This window comes from Rana temporaria, chromosome 8 (genome assembly GCF_905171775.1).
Source record: "Rana temporaria chromosome 8, aRanTem1.1, whole genome shotgun sequence".
NCBI classification, from domain to species: domain Eukaryota; kingdom Metazoa; phylum Chordata; class Amphibia; order Anura; family Ranidae; genus Rana; species Rana temporaria.
Window position 1 is genome coordinate 40,153,302 of NC_053496.1, and position 20,856 is coordinate 40,174,157.

Genomic DNA, 20,856 nt, shown 5'->3' on the forward strand with positions numbered 1-20,856 from the left:
GACCTGTCTGCCATTGTATTTTGATATTTTAGACAGCATCACATCAACATTGCCAACAAGCTTGATTCTGTTAGGAAGGTAAATGTATTGTCACAGCATACACTTATATTTTATAACATCATTGTAAAAGCAATACAAGCAATGACAATCAAACATTGGCTTACTTAAAAAACATTTCATGTTGTGAGTGCTGCCTATCTGTCTCTTTCCACAACTTCATGAATTCCCTGCATGCTTTATAGCCTCTTCTTTGCCATTTACTTTCCATTTCTAAAGACTACATATCTAATGGTGCCTTGTTTCTAGTAAGCCATGATTTCAGTACTGACACTGCTTTCTATATCTCCTCCTCTCAGCACCTCTGTGGTTTAAAAGGCGAACTCTGTGACTCACAGGGCATAGGGGATAGGTGTCACAGAATAATTCAAAGAAGTAAAATGTGTGGGGATCTTCACAAAGTAAGTTTATAAACTTTTAAGATTGTTCGGATTAATAGTAGTAGCTTACAAATAACAGAACAGTTGGTCAATATGGCCATTTTCAGGACCTAACCCTCTGCTTATGTCAAGGCTATTGGCAGCTTTAAACCTCCATTTTATTGGCACTCCAAGACTTGCCTTCATAAATATTTCTCCATATATCCCAACGTCTTCTCTTGCCATGGTTGACTAGAATCCATATACTACAGACATCCTGCACAGCTGGTAGTACATACACTCTTTACAGAAAGAGAAAATATGAACTGCAGTGACACCTTCTGCAACCTTAGAGCAACTAACATCAGAGGAACGCTGCGCAACACACTGGGGGAGATTTACTAAAGCTGGTGTGCATGGTAGCCAATCAGCTCCTAACGTCAGCTTGTTCAATTAAGCTTTGACAATAAAACATGGAAGCTGATTGGTTTCTATCCAGAATTGCACCAGAAGTTACACTCTCCTGTTTTAGTAAATAACCCCCAATGTTACAACATGTGCGTCAAATTATATTTAATGTGTGTCATTTAGTATTTTATATTGAACTAATTGCTACATCATAATTTCCCCCAGCTGAAAAATCTATCATATTACACAGTTTTCTCTATTTCATAATTTACCCCAGCTAAAAATAATCTATCATATCACACAGTTTTCTCAAAAAAAGCATCCTTGAATAATTTTCTGCTCTCGGATAATCTCAGCGGAAGTGTCTCTATGCATTTGTTTCCCCATTCAGCATGAGCACTGGCCGACGGGACAAAATGCTGGATGGGTGACAAGTTATTTCTGAGCTCCCCGCCACAGTTTTCCTGGAGCGATCAGTGTAAAAGAGATCAGAGGATGATCTTTGGGATTACTATGCGAGGACAAACACTTCTGTCTGGAAGACTCATCTGCAGACAGTATACGCCTGTCACTGGACTACAATTCAGTCACTTAGGATGGCTATAAACCACTGGAAATCGTCTCAGGTTTGAAGGGCCAATGCAGTAATATGGACAGCATTGTGGGAGGGGAGAGTTACTGTGACAAGACCAATCCTGTGGCAATGAAATGCACTGCCAGTCACACCATAAAAAAAAACACACACACGGTTGCCCCTAAGTGCAATGTTTATATGAACTTTAATGGAGCAGACAAATAAACACTCACATGTGTGCCATAACAATTTGTGCATATCTAGTAGTATCAACAGAGGGGTCACTCAAGTTCCAGGTTAGTAACCAGCCGCCGCTGGTGGTGTCGGACGGTGCGAGCGGAAGTGATGTCACACTCCTAAACACGTTATCAGGGCAACAGTACCATCCTCCGGACGTGAAGTCACTTTCGCTTTGGTTACAGAGTCCTCCTCTACATGAGCAGTGACCCGGCTCGCACCGTCCGTCACCACCAGCGGTGGCTAGCAAACAACCTGGAACTTGGGTGACTCTTCTGTTGATACTACTAGATATTCACATTCTTATGGAACACATGTGAGGCACTCAAACACATTACCAGGGCTACGGGACTGTCCTCCGGGAGTGACATCACTTCTGCGTTCCACGATGGTTACATAAGTCATCCTCTACATTCAATGAGCAGTGACCTGGCTCGCACTGTCCCCCACCACCAGCCGTGGCTGGCTACCGACCTGGAACTTGGGTGACCCCTCTTTTGATACTATTAGATATGCACATTCTTATGGAACACAGGTGAGTGTTTATTTGGCTTCTCCATTAAAGTTCTTATAAATATTGGCACTTTGAGGTGCCCGCCCTGTGCGTTTTTGTTGTCTTACAGAGATACTTTCTTGTCTCTGGAAGGAGCTGCAGACCTAGTGCTCTCTTGATACACCATTGCTTCCTGTGGAATTATGGACGTTTTTAGTTTTATGAACTATAATATGACACATATTACAATTGGTTTTATATAAGACTATGGGAGTTTTACACGCTAATTTACCAGAGCAATGACAATCAAACATTGGCTTACTTGAAAAACATTTCATGTTGTGAGTGCTGCCTATCTTTCTCTTTCCACAACTTCATGAATTCCCTGCATGCTTTATAGCCTCTTCTTTGCCGAAATGCTCCAAAAGCCCCCCCCCCCCTTAAAAAAAAAAAAAAAAAACTTGCAGGAACACTTTGTGGAGGTGTGAACGGGGCATGACAGCTGAGTGTCTCTGTCCACTGATTGTACAATCTCTGTACAATTTTCTTTAGATTTACCAAAACTATGGATAACAAGGATCCATCTGAAAAAATATATATTCAGTTTGTATCCAATAAGACAGGCCCCTGCACTACATAGCTGATGGTAGATCTAAAGGAGAGTATACAATCAGATTGTACAGAAAGTAAATATAAATAAAACAAGAGGAGGTATAGTAATGAGGGATGTGTGGTTCAGATGGGTAATACATGCCTATTCTGAGATGCACTAAGTGATGAGATACAGCAGGTGATGGAAGAAAAAAGCATTTGTTTTTTTTATTCAAACAGAAATCTCAAAATGTAAAGCTTCTGTGGATGAGATAAGTGAGAGATAAGAACATTGGGATGGCTGGAGCAGAAAGAACATTAGAGAAGGCTTCTATTTATTATGAAAAGTGAAATTCTGTGCGAAAAGGTACATGTACATTGGACGTTATTACAGCAGCTGTTTTTGGCAGTAGACATTTTTTTCTACAGTCAATAAACTCTCCGTCATGTTATCCTATGTGTCCATGCACACAAAGGCTGTTATCAGCAATTTTGGACAGTGGCGTTTTTGAGCAGTAAAAAAAAACAAGACTAGTTGGTTCTGATGCCGCGTACACACGGTCGTTTTTTGTGATGAAATACAACAACGTTTTTAAAAACGTCATTTAAAATGAATGGCTTAAATTTTTAATGTCGTTTTTCAAAATATTGTTTTTTGTGTCATAAAAAATGATCGTGTGTGGGCTGAAACGAAGTTTTTAAACCCGCGCATGCTTAGAAGCAAGTTATGACGCAAGCTTGAATGGAACAGAGTGCCGTCGTACGTGTTGTACGTAACCGCGTTTTGCTAGAGCATTTTGAAAAACCGATGGTGTGTAGGCAACGTCGTTTTTTAAAATGAAGTTTGAAAAACGTCGTTTTTTTTTCATGAGAAAAAACAAAGTTTTTTTACAAGACAAAAAACGACCGTGTGTACGCGGCATGAGAGATGTTTTTCAGCTGTTAAAGCGCTCTAACGCTGATAAACGCCAATAAACACTCAAAAACTTAACTCGCCAGATTTTTTTTTTGTGTTTTTGATCCATTGAAAAAAAGAAAAAAAATTCCGTCAACAAAAAAGAAACGCTAACGTGGAAAAATGCTAAAAAACGCTATTAAAAAAACATTGAAAAAAGTTAAAAAACTTACTGCAAAGCTACTGGCGTTTTTATAACGTTATTTTAATGTCCTGTGTGCATGAGGCCTAAAAGGTAAGTTCACTTTATATAAAAAATCTTAAATGCACATATTTGTGCAGGTAAAAAATATGCATTTATTATTTGAAATAAGAGCCTGCAAAGTATTGCACCAGCAATCAGCAGATCAAGGGTGCAATGTCAGGCTCCAGCACACAGTGACTACAGCTCTGTTGCCCGTACCTTTGTACTGGCTCTCATTTGCAGAGTTGTAAGCAGTGTGAATGAACTATGGGTGTGCTGGCTGATTATTCATTCAAACTACAAGTCAGTCTGCCGCTGTGGAAGGTGGTACTTCTAGTTTATACATTCACAGGAAGCCGTTCCAATTTCATTAACCCTATGTCTGTACTAGCATGGCCCCATCAGACATCAAGTCAATCCTTCCTTGGGAAGAAACTTTTGCACATCTTTGATCAATTGGTTTTAATGAAGAAATATGAAGACTGTAGCTGGGCCCCCTGGACATCCACTGGGCCTTAGGACCAGGCTTGAATTCTACCAGTGTCAATAAATTAGCCATCTGGTCTCTTCTAGGTGAAATTAGGAAACTGAGAGCACAGTGGGCCAATCGGCAGCTGCGCTAGAAAGGTCTTGCAATGCCTGTCCTTCAAAATTCTTTCAATTTCACCAATGCATTCACATCAGTGATATGGGGAGATACAGTAGGAGATGGAGATACATCACAATTTATAAAACAAAAGGTAAATATTTTATGGCTTTCATCAATATATATTTACAGCATGCAGCGAATATTTAAATAAATCTGCCTTTTACTTTTTACTCGATTTGCAGCGTTTTTTACCGCGATTTGCCGCGTCAAAACGCTGCTTTTTTTACCGCAATTTTCGCTGGAGGGGTGATTACACATTGTGTAATATGGCCGAACGCCGAAGACGCCTGAAAAAAAGGGTCAGGGACTTGTTTTGAGCTTCAGGCGTTCGGCGTGGAGATGTGAACCATCTCCATAGCCGATAATGTTAAATCACCCCTCCAGCGTATTGCAGACTGCAATAGCGGCGGGCGTGAAAACGCCTAGGTGTGAATGGAGCCTAAGTGAATCATGATATAAGCTGTAGGGGCATCAAGGCTGGAAACAATGAACTTCATCAGTCAAGACACTTCACAATGTGAATGTCAGAGACTGAATGTGTAAAAAAAAAAAAAAAAACCCTTACAACATTTTCTGTACTTTTCCAATGTCCTGTCTACACCCTCTCAGTGGCAATAATATTTTAGGACTATATGCATGATTATGCAGACAAATGGAGTCAATTTAGGACTCAGAAAAGTCTGTGTGTTTGTAGGCACATGTATTCAGTATGATCATATCAGGGAGCCAAGAAAACAGCACCTCTGCCAATCATCTGTTTGTCAGAGAAAATAACTGGACACAAAGTGCGACAGCACCCAGCTTGTGCCCTGTACACCCATACATATCTATTTCCAGAATGCATGGCTAGACTTTTCTAGAAACCTGACCACTTTGTTTATGATTATAGCCAGGGCCAAGTATCTGCTACGTCTCCCAGTGAAACGCCATATGCTTTATTTGGAAGTGAATATTACCATGCAAATGACTTTCAGCCTTGTAATCAAAGTGTTTTCTGGTAAATAAAGTTTTCACAGACATCCATAATTGCTCCCTGTGTCTGTTCTGCCCTTGGGTATCTACCAACATTTAACCTGCCAATCAGGTGTCTGGTATCACTTTCCATTGAGCGAGGATCTGGTCAGTTTTGAATATAAACACACCAGCCCCAGTTTGTCTACAGACCAACGTTTTTCAAACTTCCCTGTTGCAACTATATTTATAAGCAGTAATGCAAAGTGAGGAAATGATTGAAAACCCACAACATTCATCATACAGACAGGGGAAATTTATCAAAATTAGAGCAGACAGAATCTGGAGCAGCTGTGCAAGGCAGCCTATCAGCTTCTATCTTCAGCTTGTTCAGCAAAGCTTTGAAAATTAAAGTTAGAAGCTGATATGTCAGTTGGCCCCATTTTTGATGAATTCCCCTTGAAGTTTCTTATACTCATATCAGTCCCATGCACATATTGTAACAACAACAACATAGAGCTGTCTCTGTAGAGCCAGTGTTTGTGCCACTCAGCAGAGGGGATCAGAAGCCAAGCAGGGCTGCCCTTAGCAGAGACTGCATACAAACTAAAAGCAATGAAATAGGGGTCACACCTCTATTTTTTGCACATCCATTGCCACTGGAAATTAAGCATTCGGCACTAGTGTTCATGGTAAAGTTCACAAGGAAAAGTGTCATCATAGCAAAAAGGAATATGGGCTGAGCACAGGCATGGTCACTGCAGGTAGTCCAAGTTCTTTGCACATAAGCCCTCAGAGAAGCCCACTCATATGGGATAGGTCCCTTCTGGCTGGAAGTTAAAGCCCCTTTACACTTTCTTGTACAGATACATGTTGAGGGTGACCCAGCCACAGTCTGCTACCACCTAAAAAGCCCAAGGACACTAAAAACTGACTTTACATGTGTTAACAGCTGCAAGATGTTTGAACTTCTCAATGGTGAAGGGTACAAGGTCCTTACACACTCAAGCTCCACTCTCATATATGAGAGAATAAACTCATGGAAGCTCTTACAACCTAATTAAATAATATGCTTCCAATCTATGAACAAGTCTGGGACCCGTCGACCCGCTTCGAGCCAATGCTTAGGCTGTCTCACAGCTGTTGTCCTTTACCTCCTTTGTCTTCTGCTGACCTATTTCTCTATACTCCATATACACACACTGGCCACTTTATTAGGTGCATCTTGCTAGTTCCAGGGTTGGCTCCCTTTTGCCTACAGAACTGCCTTAATTCTTTGTGGCTGGAAACATTCCTCAGAAATTTTGGTGGTCCAGTTGCTGCAGATTTGTTGGCTGCACATCCATGATGCAAATCTCCCATTCCACCAAATCTCAAAGGTGCTCTATTGGATTGAGATCTGATGACTGTGTAGGCCATTAGAGTACAGGGACCCCATTGTCATGTTCATGAAACCAGTTTGAGATGATTTGAGCTTTGTGACATGGTGCATAATCCTGCTGAAAGTACCCTACAGAAGAATCGGTAGTCATACAGGGATGGACATGGTCAGCAACAATACTCAGTTAGGCTGTGGCATTTAAACAATGCTCAATTGGTACTAAGGGGCCCAAAGTGTGTCAAGAAAATATCCCCCACACCATTACACCACCACCAGCCTGAACTGTTGATATAAGGCAGGATGGATCTATGCTTTCATGTTGTTTACACCTAATTCTGAGCCTACCATCTGAATGACACAGCTGAAATCGAGACTCATCATACCAGGCAACATTTTTCCAATTTTGATCTGGAGTGCTCAGCAGCTTCACAGCAGGCCAGCGACCAATCTACAGCACAAATCATGGGCAGACTTCCTAAGCCTAGTCTAAACACACCCGACCACATCGTTCCTCGACTGCTTCTAAGGCAAGACTTATCACTGCCATCTATAAATCACAGTCTTCTTCCAGAAGCAGCATGGCAGTGGACAAGATGGCACTGATCCAGCATGAAGATGACTATATTGAGGAATCACTACCTGACAGATGATTCGATAAGAGACATTACACAACCGGATTATCCCTTACTGTATGACGACATGACACCAATAGCTGCAAATATCAAAAACTCTCTCCCAGCCGCCATTCAAGTACATTTTCAGCGGCCATCTTGGGTAAGCAGAGTCTTTTTAAGTACCTGCTCCCCAGGTTTTGTCACTCATTTGCAAATGGGTAGTTAAGGGACAAGTTTCCTGTCTGTCAAGGACAGTACTTGTCTTCCAGACAAGGAAGAAAAGCGTAGGGTTTGCAAATTCTCTGGACTTTTTCCCATGTTGGTACGAGATGGCCAGGTCTCATTCAGCCCCTCTTAACAGGCGCTGTCAGTTTGGCTAAAACGGGGTTTGACAAATTTGCTTGGAATCTAGGAGCCAGCTAAAAAAGTTAGGAGCCAGAAAACGCGCCCTGTCCCAACGAGCTTGCGCGCAGAAGCGAACACATACGTGAGTAGCGCCCGCATATGTAAACGGTATTCAAACCACACATGTGAGGTATCGCCGTGATTGGTAGAGCGAGAGCAATAATTCTAGCCCTAGACCTCCTCTGTAACTCAAAACATGCAACCTGTAGAATTTTTTAAACGTCGCCTATGGAGATTTTAAAGGGTAAAAGTTTGTTGGCATTCCACGAGCAGACGCAATTTTAAAGCATGACATGTTGGGTATCAATTTACTCGGCGTAACATTATCTTTCACAATATTAAAAAAAATTGGGCTAACTTTACTGTTGTCTTATTTTTTAATTAAAAAAAGTGTAATTTTTTCCCAAAAAAGTGCGCTTGTAAGACCGCTGCGCAAATACGGTGTGACAGAAAGTATTGCAACGATCGCCATTTTACTCTCTAGGGTGTTAGAATAAAAAATATATATAATGTTTCGGGGGTTATAATTAGAGGGAAGGAGATGGCAGTGAAAATAGTGAAAAATTACACACATTAGAATTGCTGTTTAACTTGTAATGCCAACGGCCACCACCAGATGGCGCCAGCTCACAGAAGGAAGAGCTTGGGACTTCACAAGGCCGCGGCCTCAATTACCGGCCGTCACGGGCCCGCCGCGATTGCGCGGTGGGGGCGCACGGAGACACAGGATCCTGTGCCTCCGTGCTCCCCACCGCGCGATCGTGGTGGGCCCGCGGCGGCCGGTAATTGAGACCACGGCTTCGCGGCCTCAATTACCGGCGGGCGCGGGCACCAGGTCACAATTTCTTGTCGCAATTGCAACCTGGCGCCCGGATATTGTCGACCCCTGGGCTAAAACCTTCTTCTTTACACGCTGTTGGAATTCATGAGTGTTCCCAGTTGGGCTGTCTTCCCACTGGGTTTGTTGTGAACTGTCTTTTCCTTACTTCAATACAAGTTCTTTATATGATCCCAAGATTAGCCAAGATTTGTAATAAACACTATACCCCTGCTATCTCTTTAGAAAGTTAGAACTGAGGATGAGTTAAGGTTCAGGCCAACCCCCCCAAAACAGAAATCCAACTTCCAAACATGAACTCAGTAATGAGTTATTGTTGATCACTTCAAAAATTTGTTTCGACATGCTTGATGCAAGCGTTTCCATGAGGCGCATAGAAAACATCTCAGGTGGGATCTGCTTGTCATGCCAGTGGCGTTGGAAACCATCAGGACCATCAAGGTTACATTTTTCCTCATCAGAGAATAAAACTTTCTTCCACCTTTGAATGTCCCATGTTTGGTGCTCTCTTGCAAAGTCCAAACGAGCAGTTCTGTAGCAATCAAGGAGACAAGGTTTTGGAAGACGTTTTTTGTTTTTGAAGCCCTTCAGTCTCAGATGCCGTCTGATGGTTATGGGGCTGCAGTCAGCACCAGTAAGGGCTTTAATTTGGGTCGAGGATCGTCCAGTGTCTTGATGAGAGACCTTGCTTATGCAGTTCAGAAACCCCACCACGTTCAAAAAGGGAGAGTTTTTTTGCCTTTGCCATCACAACGTGTGACTACCTGACAGAGAATGACAATGAATCCACATCTTTGCACAGATTTGGCCTTTTAAAGGCATGTGGTCCTAAACTTTTGATCAGCTGAAAAACAGCCTGTTTCAGTTTAATCATTATTTTCAATTAATTGAATGCTCAAAAAATGTTTTGTCTCACTCTCATTTCTTCTTGTTGCATGTTGAAGCTCTACTTGGAACCTTGTTAAGATCCAACAATGTAAAATAAGATTTTTTGCCATTTTTCAAGTGGTCTTAAACTTTTGATCAGGACTGTATATTTCATCTTTTGTTTTGGTAATTGTGGCCTTCATCACATACACTATGATTATGGTTTGATATATTAAAATTACTGCAAGATATACAGGGATATCCCAGGCACCTCATTGCCCTCATCAGTGCTGACAGGTATCCTGACATCTGTGCAAACATTCAGAACCTCCCCCGGGATGAACTTCAAATGGTCTTAGCACCGGGCTTAGAGGAAAGCAGCAGCTTCGCCACTGTCTTGGCTGGAACAGTAACATCCAAGCTTTTCACGTAGGGGTCTATTTATAAAGCAGTGAATGTAACTTTCACCAAACATTCACTGATTAATCATTGTTATTTAAAACACACACACCTGGAAAATTCACCTGCAGTATACTTTGGATGAATGTCAGATTCACTACTTAAATAGGCACCTTAGACTGTGGTCCTGTACAATCCTCGTTTACAATTATTTGTGTAGCAGGACCACCGTGAAGCTCAGTTTAATTTGTCGGTGAGCTGGCCCAGATCAGTCACATGCCCTGTAAGCTTTTTGGAGCAAGACTGACCTACTGTTGAATTGCTATGTGTGCCCCTGAGAAAAGCATGTATAAAAGGTCAAATTTAAATGTACAGAGAATGAAGTGGGGCGTATCCTGCTGCATCTCCACCAATAAGGGGCAAGAGACCTGGGAGAGCCTGCTGTTGTGCACATCGCTGGATTGAGGTGGGGCTCAGGTAAGTATTGGGGGGGGGGGGGGGGGCGCGCATAGAATGCATGAAGATAAAAAAAAAAACCTTCAGCATTTAGAACCACTTTAAATGTGAATCTATACTAACATTCTCACTGCAAGCATTAGTCAATACACGTGTGCTTATGTTCCAATGGGTCAAAAAGTCTCAAATTCAACTAATGTATAGCAAATCACGGCTTCTCTTTTGAAGTATTTGCTTCTTACATTCATTACCAGCTTTTTATGAGTATTTGCAGCTGGTGTTTATTGTATTACGAGATTCCAGCATCTTATTAAATCACTCTGATGGTTGTGTTCTGCAGTTCCTCCACATGATAGTAACACTGTATCTGTGGAAGGTATGGAGCAGCCTGTCCTGGAACAGCTGGAGTTCCCAATGTGGAGAAACATCTGTTAGCCAGAATATAAAAAACCCGTATTTTTCCAGCACTACATGAGGAACAACCATTGTGGATAATCCCTGATTTCCAAACATATGTGGTGGTCACACAGGAAGACTGAGAACAGGCAACAACCATCTGGAATATATAATAGACTAATTACCTTGGCACCCATGGGTGGTCCAGGAAAGGTGACTGCAGACTGGATAAATGGAATAGCTGTTGCCTGAGTGACATATACCTGATCAATATCCACCGTAAAACCTGGAGACAAATCAAAGAGATTTCCATGGTAAAACAAACAAATGATCTTACATTAAAAAAAAGTTGTAAATCAAAAATAATGGGCCAGATCCACGAAGCGTATACGCTGGCGTATCTATTGATACGCCGCGTAACTTCGAGTTTGCTCCGGCGTATCCACAAAACAAGATACGCCTGAAGCTGGGCTAGATCCGACTGGCGTACGTCTTAGTACGCCGTCGGATCTAAGGTGCATATTTACGCTGGCCGCTAGGTGGCGTTTCCCGCGTCGAGTATGCAAATAAGCTAGGTACGGCAATCCACGAACGTACGTCCGGCCGGCGCATTTTTTTACGTAAGGCTTTTTTCGGCGTAAAGTTACCCCTGCTATATGAGGTGTAACCTATGTTAAGTATGGACGTCGTTCCCGCGTTGAGTTTTGAACATTTTACGTCATTTGCGTAAGTCGTTCGCGAATAGGGCTTTGCGTAGAATGACGTTCACGTCGTAAGCATTGGCTTGTTGTGGGTTAATTTCGAGCATGCGCACTGGGATACCCCCACGGACAGCGCATGCGCCGTTCAGAAAAAACGTAATTTACGTCGGGTCAAGACGTATTACCATAAAACACACCCCCATCTCATCCATTTGAATTGCGCGCCCTTACGCCAACACAGTTACACTACGCCGCCCTAACTTACGGCGTAAATTCTTTGAGAATACGGGAAATACGCTGTAAGTTGCGGCGGCGTAGTGTATCTGAGATACACTACGCCGGCCGTAAAGAAGCGCCGCGCTTCGTGGATCTGGCCAATTGTGTATAGATTTATACTATATTGGGCAAAATTTTAATAATTCCGTTAATGTGTGTAATGTTTAAGCAAATTATTTTATTTGAAGACTGTACAGCATCAATTGTTTCACAGTTGCCCCAGGCACCTTCCGCCATTTTCAGCAATGTCATATTTAAATTGGCATTAGGTTCACTTTCAAAATGTATTTTAAAGTGAACCCCTGCTTTGCCAATACAGTGAAGAGAAACATGTAAACTTTTAGACCCCTTTTACACTGTGGCGTTTTTCAGGCACTTTTGGGCTAAAAATAGCACCTGTAAAGCGCCTAAAAAATGCCTCAACTGCAGTCCCAGTGTGAAAGCCAAAGTGCTTTCACACTCGGGCGCTGCGCTGGCAGGACATTAAAAAAAAGTCCTGCAAGCAGCATCACTGGAGCGGTGGAGGAGTTTTGAATACACTGTTCCTCCACCAGTCCTGCCCATTAAAATAAATGGGCACCGCTTCAGCAGCTGCGCTACACAGGCGCATTTAGCCTTTTACTTGTCCGTCAGCGGGAGTTAAAAGCTCCCTGCTAGTGGCCGAATAGTGCCGCTAAAACAATGATAAAGCACTGCTAAAACTAGCAGTGTTTTATCGTCAACGTCCGCCCGCCCCAGTGTGAAAGCAGCCTAATGGTGTCCAACCTGCACCACATACTCACCTTACCTCATGCTTCCCCTTGCCTCTGTTCAAACACAGGGATTGAAGAAAACCACTTCCAAGTATGGGGGAGCATCTAACTCATTTTTTTTTCACACAAATAGAGCTTTCTTTCGGTGGTATTTGATCACCACTGTTTTTTTTTTATTTTTTAATTATATAAATGAAAAAAGTAAAAAATAAAAATAAAACACAAAAACATTATTTACTTTCTGCTTTAAAACACATCCAATTCAAAAGAATAAAGATAAATTAAATAAAATTCTTCACACATTTAGGCCAAAATGTATTCTGTTACATGTCTTTGGAAAAAAAAATCCCAATAAGTGTATATTGATTTTTTATACAAATTATAGGTATGGTATATACAGTATACTGGAATTCTTTTTTTTTATATATAGTAGTAATGGCGGAAATTAGAGACTTATATTGGGACTGTGATAATAAGACACTGTCACTGTACTAATGAAACTGGCTGGGAAGTGGTTTACATCTCGGGGGAATGAAGGTTGTAACAGTGTGCCTAATGTGTTAAGTGTTAATGTGTGTATTATGTGCTGCTTTTTACTAAAAATCTATTTGTTCCTACTCCCTGCTCTGTACCCGGAAGAGGCCAGCAACGTAAAGGTACATTGCTCTGCCTGTAGGATCTGCCCATCCACAGTACAAAGAGGTTAAATTAAAAGAAAAAGGTGATGTAAAATCAAAACAAACTTTCAGGTTTGCTTGCATTGTTCAATCTTCTAAAACAAAAATGTGATGTCTATCAGAGGTAGCTGAATTTGTTGCATGACTACTTTACTAATGCTATTCTCAACAAAAGTACTGTCATCCTCACATTCAACACATCTTCTTTCAGGGAACAATACATTGTACTAAGCTGCATGAAAATAATATGGTTAGTTTATAGACCATGAGGGATGGTTAATAAAAAAAAAAAAAAAGTCTCAGAGAATCTTTGTCTCAATTGGAGCGCAGTGAATTAGCTTTTAAATTTTCATTTTTTATGTTGTGTGGAAAGATGTATGTTGATTGCTTGCTATGGGCAATGACAGTAGTTGAGAAAAAAATATATACATACTATGTAAATTATGAACCAGTAGAATGATCTATCTAACTATTTAACTATTTAAAAGGAAAGCTCTGTAGGCAAGCTCTGCACCTACAGATGACAGTAAAATGTACTGCTGGGTTTATCCTCCAGCAGAGTTTTTTATGTATTACGCTGTCCTGCAATATGTGTCACTCTGGGGATTTAACTCAATGCTAAAACTGTGTGTATGTATGTGTGTGTATATATATATATATATATATATATATATATATATATATATATATATATATACATAGGCAAGAATGTAAGTCATTTGAAAAACTTCAAACAGATCTAGGTCATTTCCAAGCTATATTTTCAGGCAGCCTCATAATCTATGTTAACAAGACAGTTATTGGAAATACTTCATGTTTAATTGCTCTGGAGAGTTGGTCTTGAAGAGTAAATGTTTGATAAGGATTATTAGCACTGGCGGCATGGGTGACCCCATTATTTACTGGCACTCATGTCCAACACTTCAAGGGCAAGTCGGTCTCTGAGCCAAATGTGAAACTAGTGAAACGGTCCATTATATTATCTGCTTCCAAGACAGGAGGATCTCTCACCTTCATTGTTCCGGGCGTGAAAGTCAGAATTCATTGGAGAGGAGTCGCTGGAATTGGGCACGCAGTTTACCCCAACACTGGAAGCAAAGCAGAAAATGTAATACGTTTTGTGCTTAAACCCCAAACACAACCTAGAGAAAGTTCACACTCACCTCTCAAAGCAACTCATTACATTTTGAATGTGCATCCTGCCTTTGATGTGCAGTTCCCAGTCCTTGAAGAAATAAAACAAAGTTAATTTACAATGTAGCAAACTCTGTCAGTAACAAATGTAGTCTAAGGCCGATCACAACAGATTATGAAATATATTCGATGGGACAAGCACAAAAATACTTCTTGTACGATAACAGAACAAACAATTTTAGTTTGATCACTACAGTATTCGTCTATAAAAAAATTGAGTGACCAAAACTGTGCATGCTTGGAAATGAAAGAATACATTACAGGAAGTTGTATTCTGTTTTATGAGAATTTTCGTAACTCCAGTAACCTATTAATTTTCAAAACAATCTGACTTGGAGCAAAAACAATTTGACATGTTGCATTTAATCCGGACTGAATGCTTGGAGAAACTTACCTCAGTGTTGTATAATCATCTCCTTCTGGTCTCCCTCCCCAACTTTGTACCCTTCAACAGAAGTAGATGAGGGAAATACCTGAGCTAGATGACGAGGACTGGGAAGACATCTGGGACCCTCCCTTTCGCCATTTGGTCTCCCTAAGAGATAGACTCATTCAATTCAAAATTGTGCATAGAGCCTACTTTACCCCGTATAGATTGAAACAGAATTGAGCCTTTGGTTTCTCAAGAGTGCTGATGGTGTGACAATTCTCCTGGTGATTTTTTACATGTTTTTCGGAGTTGCCCTGCAATTGCCAAGTACTGGGAGGAGGTCATCTCCCTGGATCCAATGGTTGCAGAGAGGACCATGCTTGCTCAGTTTGCTCGTTCTCTATGCCTGTTACGGCATAACTATGTCATGAAAGAAGCCTACACCTTCTTCCCTCACACTCTGGAAACATTTGGGTAATGCTAACCTGCTTCTGTACCTATGCAAATTGTTGTCCAAATGGCTGGATGACCCAGCTACAGCCTCTATGCTTGATAGATCATAATACTTTTAAGTAATCCTATGATGTCTCTTAGGCCTTGTACACACAATAGGTTAAACAGAGGACAACGGTCTGATGGAACGTTTTCATCGGTCAAAACCGATCGTGTGTGGGCCCCATAGGTTATTTAACCATCGGTTAAAAAAAAGCCAACTTGCTTTAAATTTAACCAATGGATTCCTAACCGATAGGTCAAAACCGATCGTTAGTAGGCACGACCATCGGTTAAAAATCCATGCATGCTCAGAATCAAGTCGACGCATGCTTGGAAGCATTGAACTTCATTTTTTTCAGCACGTCGTTGTGTTTTACGTCACCGCGTTCTGACACGATCGGTTATTTAACCGATTGTGTATGGGCGCTACGGACCATCAGCCAGCTTCATCGGTTAACCTATGACAACGGTCCTTCAGACCGTTCTCTTCGGATGGACTGATCGTGTGTACGAGGCTTTACTCTCTGGATATACTTGAGGGACATTCTCCTTTTATTAGCATCACCAGCATGTAAAAGCATCTATTTTCTAGAGCATGGCCCACGCCAAGGTAACTTAATTGGATTCATTATGGTCACCGTAGACTCTTGGAGGTGTGTTTTCTGCGTGGGTGACTGTGTCTAATATTATGACTCCTTCTTATCTTCTTTGTGTTTGGTTATGTTGAGTGTTGTACACTTGGAAATACCAATACAAAGTTATTAAAAAAAAAAAATAATTATAAGAAAGCATGCAACCCCCCCCCCAAAAAAAAACGGACGATCAATTGTGTGATATTCTCATCGTGTCTTCAAGGCTTTAGTTAGTCCATTCTAGGAACCTTAAGGCCCCGTACACACGATAGAATCCATCCGCTGAAAAATCCCAGCAAATGGGTTTCAGCGGATAGATCCTATGGTGTGTACACTCCAGCGGATCTGTTTCCGCGGATATTTCTCCCCTGGGATGGATTCCAGCAGATCGAATATTTGCTGACATGCCAAACAAATCCATCTGCTGGAATCCATCCCAACGGATGGATCCGCTGGTCTGTATAGACTCACCGGATCCATCCGTCCGAAGGGATCCCCCGCATGCATCGTAATGATTCGACGCATGCGTGGAATTCCTTATATGACAGCGTCGCGCACGTCGCCGCGTCATAATCGCGGCGACGGCGCGACACGTCATCGCCAGAGGATTTCGGAGCGGATTTCAATGCGATGGTGAGTACACTCCATCGCATTAAAATCTGCTGAAATCCTCGAGAGGATTTATCCGCGGAAACGGTCCGCTGGACCGTATCCGCGGATAAATCCTCCCGTGTGTATGGGGCCTAAGACTCCAACCCAGTGAAGACACCTAGGAGTAGAAAAAGCTCAGCTACTACTTGGTTCCTAGTTTGTCTAGTCTTGATGTAGACAAATCTTTAAGGCCTTCCTAAAATTGACCTTTTTCTAAAAATGCAAAGTTCGCTTATTTACCAAGAGTCACCTTCCCTAAGATCCTGCATTAAAATAAAAATAAATAAAAAAGGGAATTAATGTAATTACTTTACTCCAGGATTATGCCCAAGGCGAGATCCAGGGGAATGCTTAGCAGCCCACATTATGTGAGAGGATGCTCCTAGTGGAGTGTCATCTGACAAGATTCATGCCACTCAGCATTCCCAGAGACCTCATCAGAAAGATGATGATGTCACCTCCTGCAGTATGGAAGCTAAGTATATTTTGCTTTTAATATGGGTATAACTTTGCTGACATCAGGTTCTCACCCAATGCTAGTTCTATATTTTCTCAAGCATCAGATTTGATATTACCAAACACCAGTGGCTAATAGTATAAAATACACTTGCATAGAGGATTTCAGATGTAGGCAGGAAGTCCTTTCTTACATACATATATGTATTGTGGTGGGCAAGTGGCTAAAGAAACACTGGGGTTGATTTACTAAACCTAGAGAGTGCAAGATCTGGTGCAGCTGTGCATGGGAGCCAATCAGCTTCAAACTGCACCTTGTTCAGTTGGGCTTTGAAGATTATTTTATTTTTTTGCAGAGCTGCACCAGATTTTGCACTCCCCAGTTGTAGTAAATTAATCCCAGTGTCACATGCCCATTCAGAGCAAAGTGTCACTATTGTCTACTGATAGCCCACCCCCAGCAAGGTATTCTCACAAGTCTGTGCTCTCTCACCACCTTTCTACTGCATGAGTCCAGCCCTGGTATGCTCTGATGTCAAGTGGTTTCGGAACTTACCTGGGTGAATGTGTAAGAGATACCAAATGCAAGTATCCAGTGACAACAGGGATATATATATACTTACCTGAGCTCCCTCTTGACCCAGAGCATTGGCTCACACTGCTGTCAATCACAGCCAGACAGCCAATGAGGAGAGAGAGGGACCAGGGCCTAGCTGCAGATCCGTGTCCCAATAGACACATAGAGCAGCGGCTCAGGAGTGAGCCTGCTTGGGTGCCCCCACTGCAAGCTGCTTGCTCTGGGGACACTCAACTGGAGGGAGGGTCCAGGAGCGTCGGCGGGGGACCAGAGAAATGGAGGATTGGGGCTGCTCTGTGCAAAACCATTGCCTTATCACTTTAAAGAGGAAGTAAAGCTGATTTGTTTCCTAAAAAAAAAAAACCTTTATACTGTAAAAAAAAAAAAAAAAAAACCTGCAAGAGAAAGGCATAATGAGCTAGTATGCATAGCATACTAGCTCATTATGAATGACTTACCTGAGATCGAGGCCCCCGAAGCGCTTCTCGTTCCCCGCCGCTGCCATGTCCCCTCTGCGCTTCTTCCGGGTATCGGCGCTCCGGCGCTGTGATTGGCCAGAGGACGTCACTCCCGGCACGATCCTGCGCATGCGCACGGGACTGGCATAATCCCGGCATGATCCCAATCATTGCGCCTGCTGTCAGTGGCTTGCAATGACTCATGGGAATTGTAGTTCTGCAGCAGCTGGAGGGCCACAGGTTGAGCACCCATGATCTAACACCTCCGCTTGCACCCTGGAGTTACAATTCCCTTGCACTTGCATCTTATGTTGGGAATGAGCTGAGAGTGTAAACTGCACTATGCACATGCCACAAGCAGTGAAGACAACATAAAATAATTATATTAGCAGGGGGAAAGAATAAGGATTTTTTTTTTTTTTTTGGCAGAAGAGATGTGCCATAAAACTTCACCTCCTAATATTTATTATGTATTGACTTTTTGCAATGAACTCAACAGCATATGTGAAACTGCTTGAAAAGACACAAGAAGATCATTAAGGAATAAGAAAAATGAACAAAAGTGTAAAATAAGTGTTTTCAAAGTTCCCCTTATAAGTAAAAATGTAGACACAGTGCAGAGGAAAGTACACAAGACCCTGTCTGCGCTCACCTGCCAGCACACTCCGCGGCTACCTTAGCCGTTCAGTGGAATTTACTGGAACAGAGCCAAGTTGATAAAGTGACATGGACCCTTGTGATCCCTGTGAGGCATCCTGATTACCCAAGGGCTAATGAGGCATGCCTGAGATGTGCCAAGTTCAGGTTAGACCAGGGTCAGACTGACATTGCCCATTTCATACAGCAGTTGCTCCTGAATGTCAACGCCGCTGGATTATATCAACGATACTTATAAGTATGACATATCTCCCCTGGCAGAAAGCCGGAGGATTATCTGTGTGTAGAGTCCTGCACGCTATATCACTACAACAGCACACACCACACTGGAATCCTGCTTATAAGAATGGGTAAACTGGGGCCATCCAACCTCTGTGAATCTAGTACATCCACTTCCAGTAATTACCCACAAGTCACTGAAGATTGTTTGGGACATTGTTTATAGAAAGTCATTCCACTGTCATTTCAATAAAGATTTGAAATCATAAAAACTGGAAGGTTTAATTTATAAATCTTTATGTTTGACTGGATTGTACCTCTCATTGTGTTGCCCCGTATAAAACCAGATATATGTTTGTTTTAGCCCTGGTTCACACTGTTGCGATTCTTCATGCGATTTGACAGTTTCAAATCTTATGACAAGTAGCACTCGGTGTTCTGCTAAAAATAAGTTCCCCCTGGCAGATAAGGAGCTCCCTGTACTGCGCAGCACTTGCGCTACGAGCCTCAACTGAGCATCCGAAAATAGCTGAAGATGTAGAGCTGAGAGTCAGCTCTACATGGCGCCTGCGCACTGACTATGACACATGCTGCACGCTCACGATGCTAGTGCTACTCTGCAAGGGGCGGGGTTGATTTTAGCAATAAAGTACACGTCTTAGCGGGACACATTGCAAAAACCCGCCCATCAACAGGGCAAAACCCGCCCTTCATTTGTTTTAACACGCCCCGCTAAGACGTGTACTTTATTGCTAAAATCACCCACGCCCCTTGCAGAGTAGCACTAGCATCGTGAGCGTGCAGCATGTGTCATAGTCAGTGCGCAGGCGCCGTGTACAGCTGATTATCAGCTCTACATCTTCGCCTATTTTTGGATGTTCAGTTGAGTTTTGTACTGTGCAAGCGCTGCGCCTGCGCAGTACAGGGGGGTCCTTATCCGTTGGGGGAACTTTTTCGGCAGCACACCGGCAATGGAACCATTCAAATAGTTGTGACTCAAGTCGCAGTGACTTTGAAAAAGGTTCCTGCATTACTTTTTTGGAGAATTTCATTGCAACTTGCATAGACTTCTGTTCAATAAAGTTGCAAGCCACAATGAAATTGGAGGTGCAAATACACTGATCTGCAGGTTTGAAAACATGCTGAAGTAACGGGATTTTAAACGGGATGGTTTAAAGCAGTAGTAAACCGCAATGCTTTTTTTTTTTTTTTAAACCTAAGGTAAAGTTATATTGTGCTAGTATGCATCGCATTACCATAAACAAAGCCCTCCAGCAACATACTGTCACTGCTGACAGGGATTCCATCTTTACCCAATATTCCTTACGGGTTCATGTCCCCCGGCCATCTGATTGGTCGCGCCAAGATGACTTCACTCCCGCTATTCACAGCACAGGGCCCTTCAGAGCGCATGCGACGGTGACATCACTGGCTGATTCACAAGTAAATATCTCCTAAACTGTGAATGTTTAGGAGATATCTACTGTACCTTTAGGAGATATTTACTGTACCTATAGGTACAAGTAGAAGAACTTCCACTCGTATCGCCTAGGCATGGTGGGAGTAGGTACTTGTCAAAACTAGCCCCCCCCCCAAAAGAAGTTCTAAATATGGGGGGGGGGCAAAACTTCCCCTTTTGGGTGAATTTTCACATGAGCTTCAGCAAAAATAGGAAGGTGTCTGGCTATTCTTTGGTACTCTGAAAAACTGAATGGCAAGGAGTATGACTTCATCCTCTCATAAGCACCATCTCATTCCCTTCATGGGACATCTACATGCCGACGGACTGATGTTAACCTCTCCTCATCTGGATTCAGCAGTGGTATTGTTGTTCACATTTTTATAACAGTATCATACTTAGCTACATGTTTTTATGACTGCTTTTGCTACCGTTTGGTATTATGCACACCATTTTTACAGTTTATGT

General features: G+C 42.2%; 1 protein-coding gene across 1 annotated transcript in view; it reads right to left on the reverse strand.

Annotated features, from left to right (window-relative positions):
- The window catches only part of RBM20 (RNA binding motif protein 20), a 313,537-nt gene that overhangs the window by 46,905 nt on the left and 245,776 nt on the right, over positions 1-20,856 (reverse strand). Inside the window, exons 3-5 of the mRNA XM_040361638.1 lie at positions 14,384-14,445; positions 14,232-14,308; positions 11,000-11,100 (exon numbers count right to left, since the gene is read on the reverse strand). Coding sequence (XP_040217572.1) covers positions 11,000-11,100; positions 14,232-14,308; positions 14,384-14,445 — 240 coding nt within the window. The remainder of the gene's footprint in view (positions 1-10,999; positions 11,101-14,231; positions 14,309-14,383; positions 14,446-20,856) is intronic.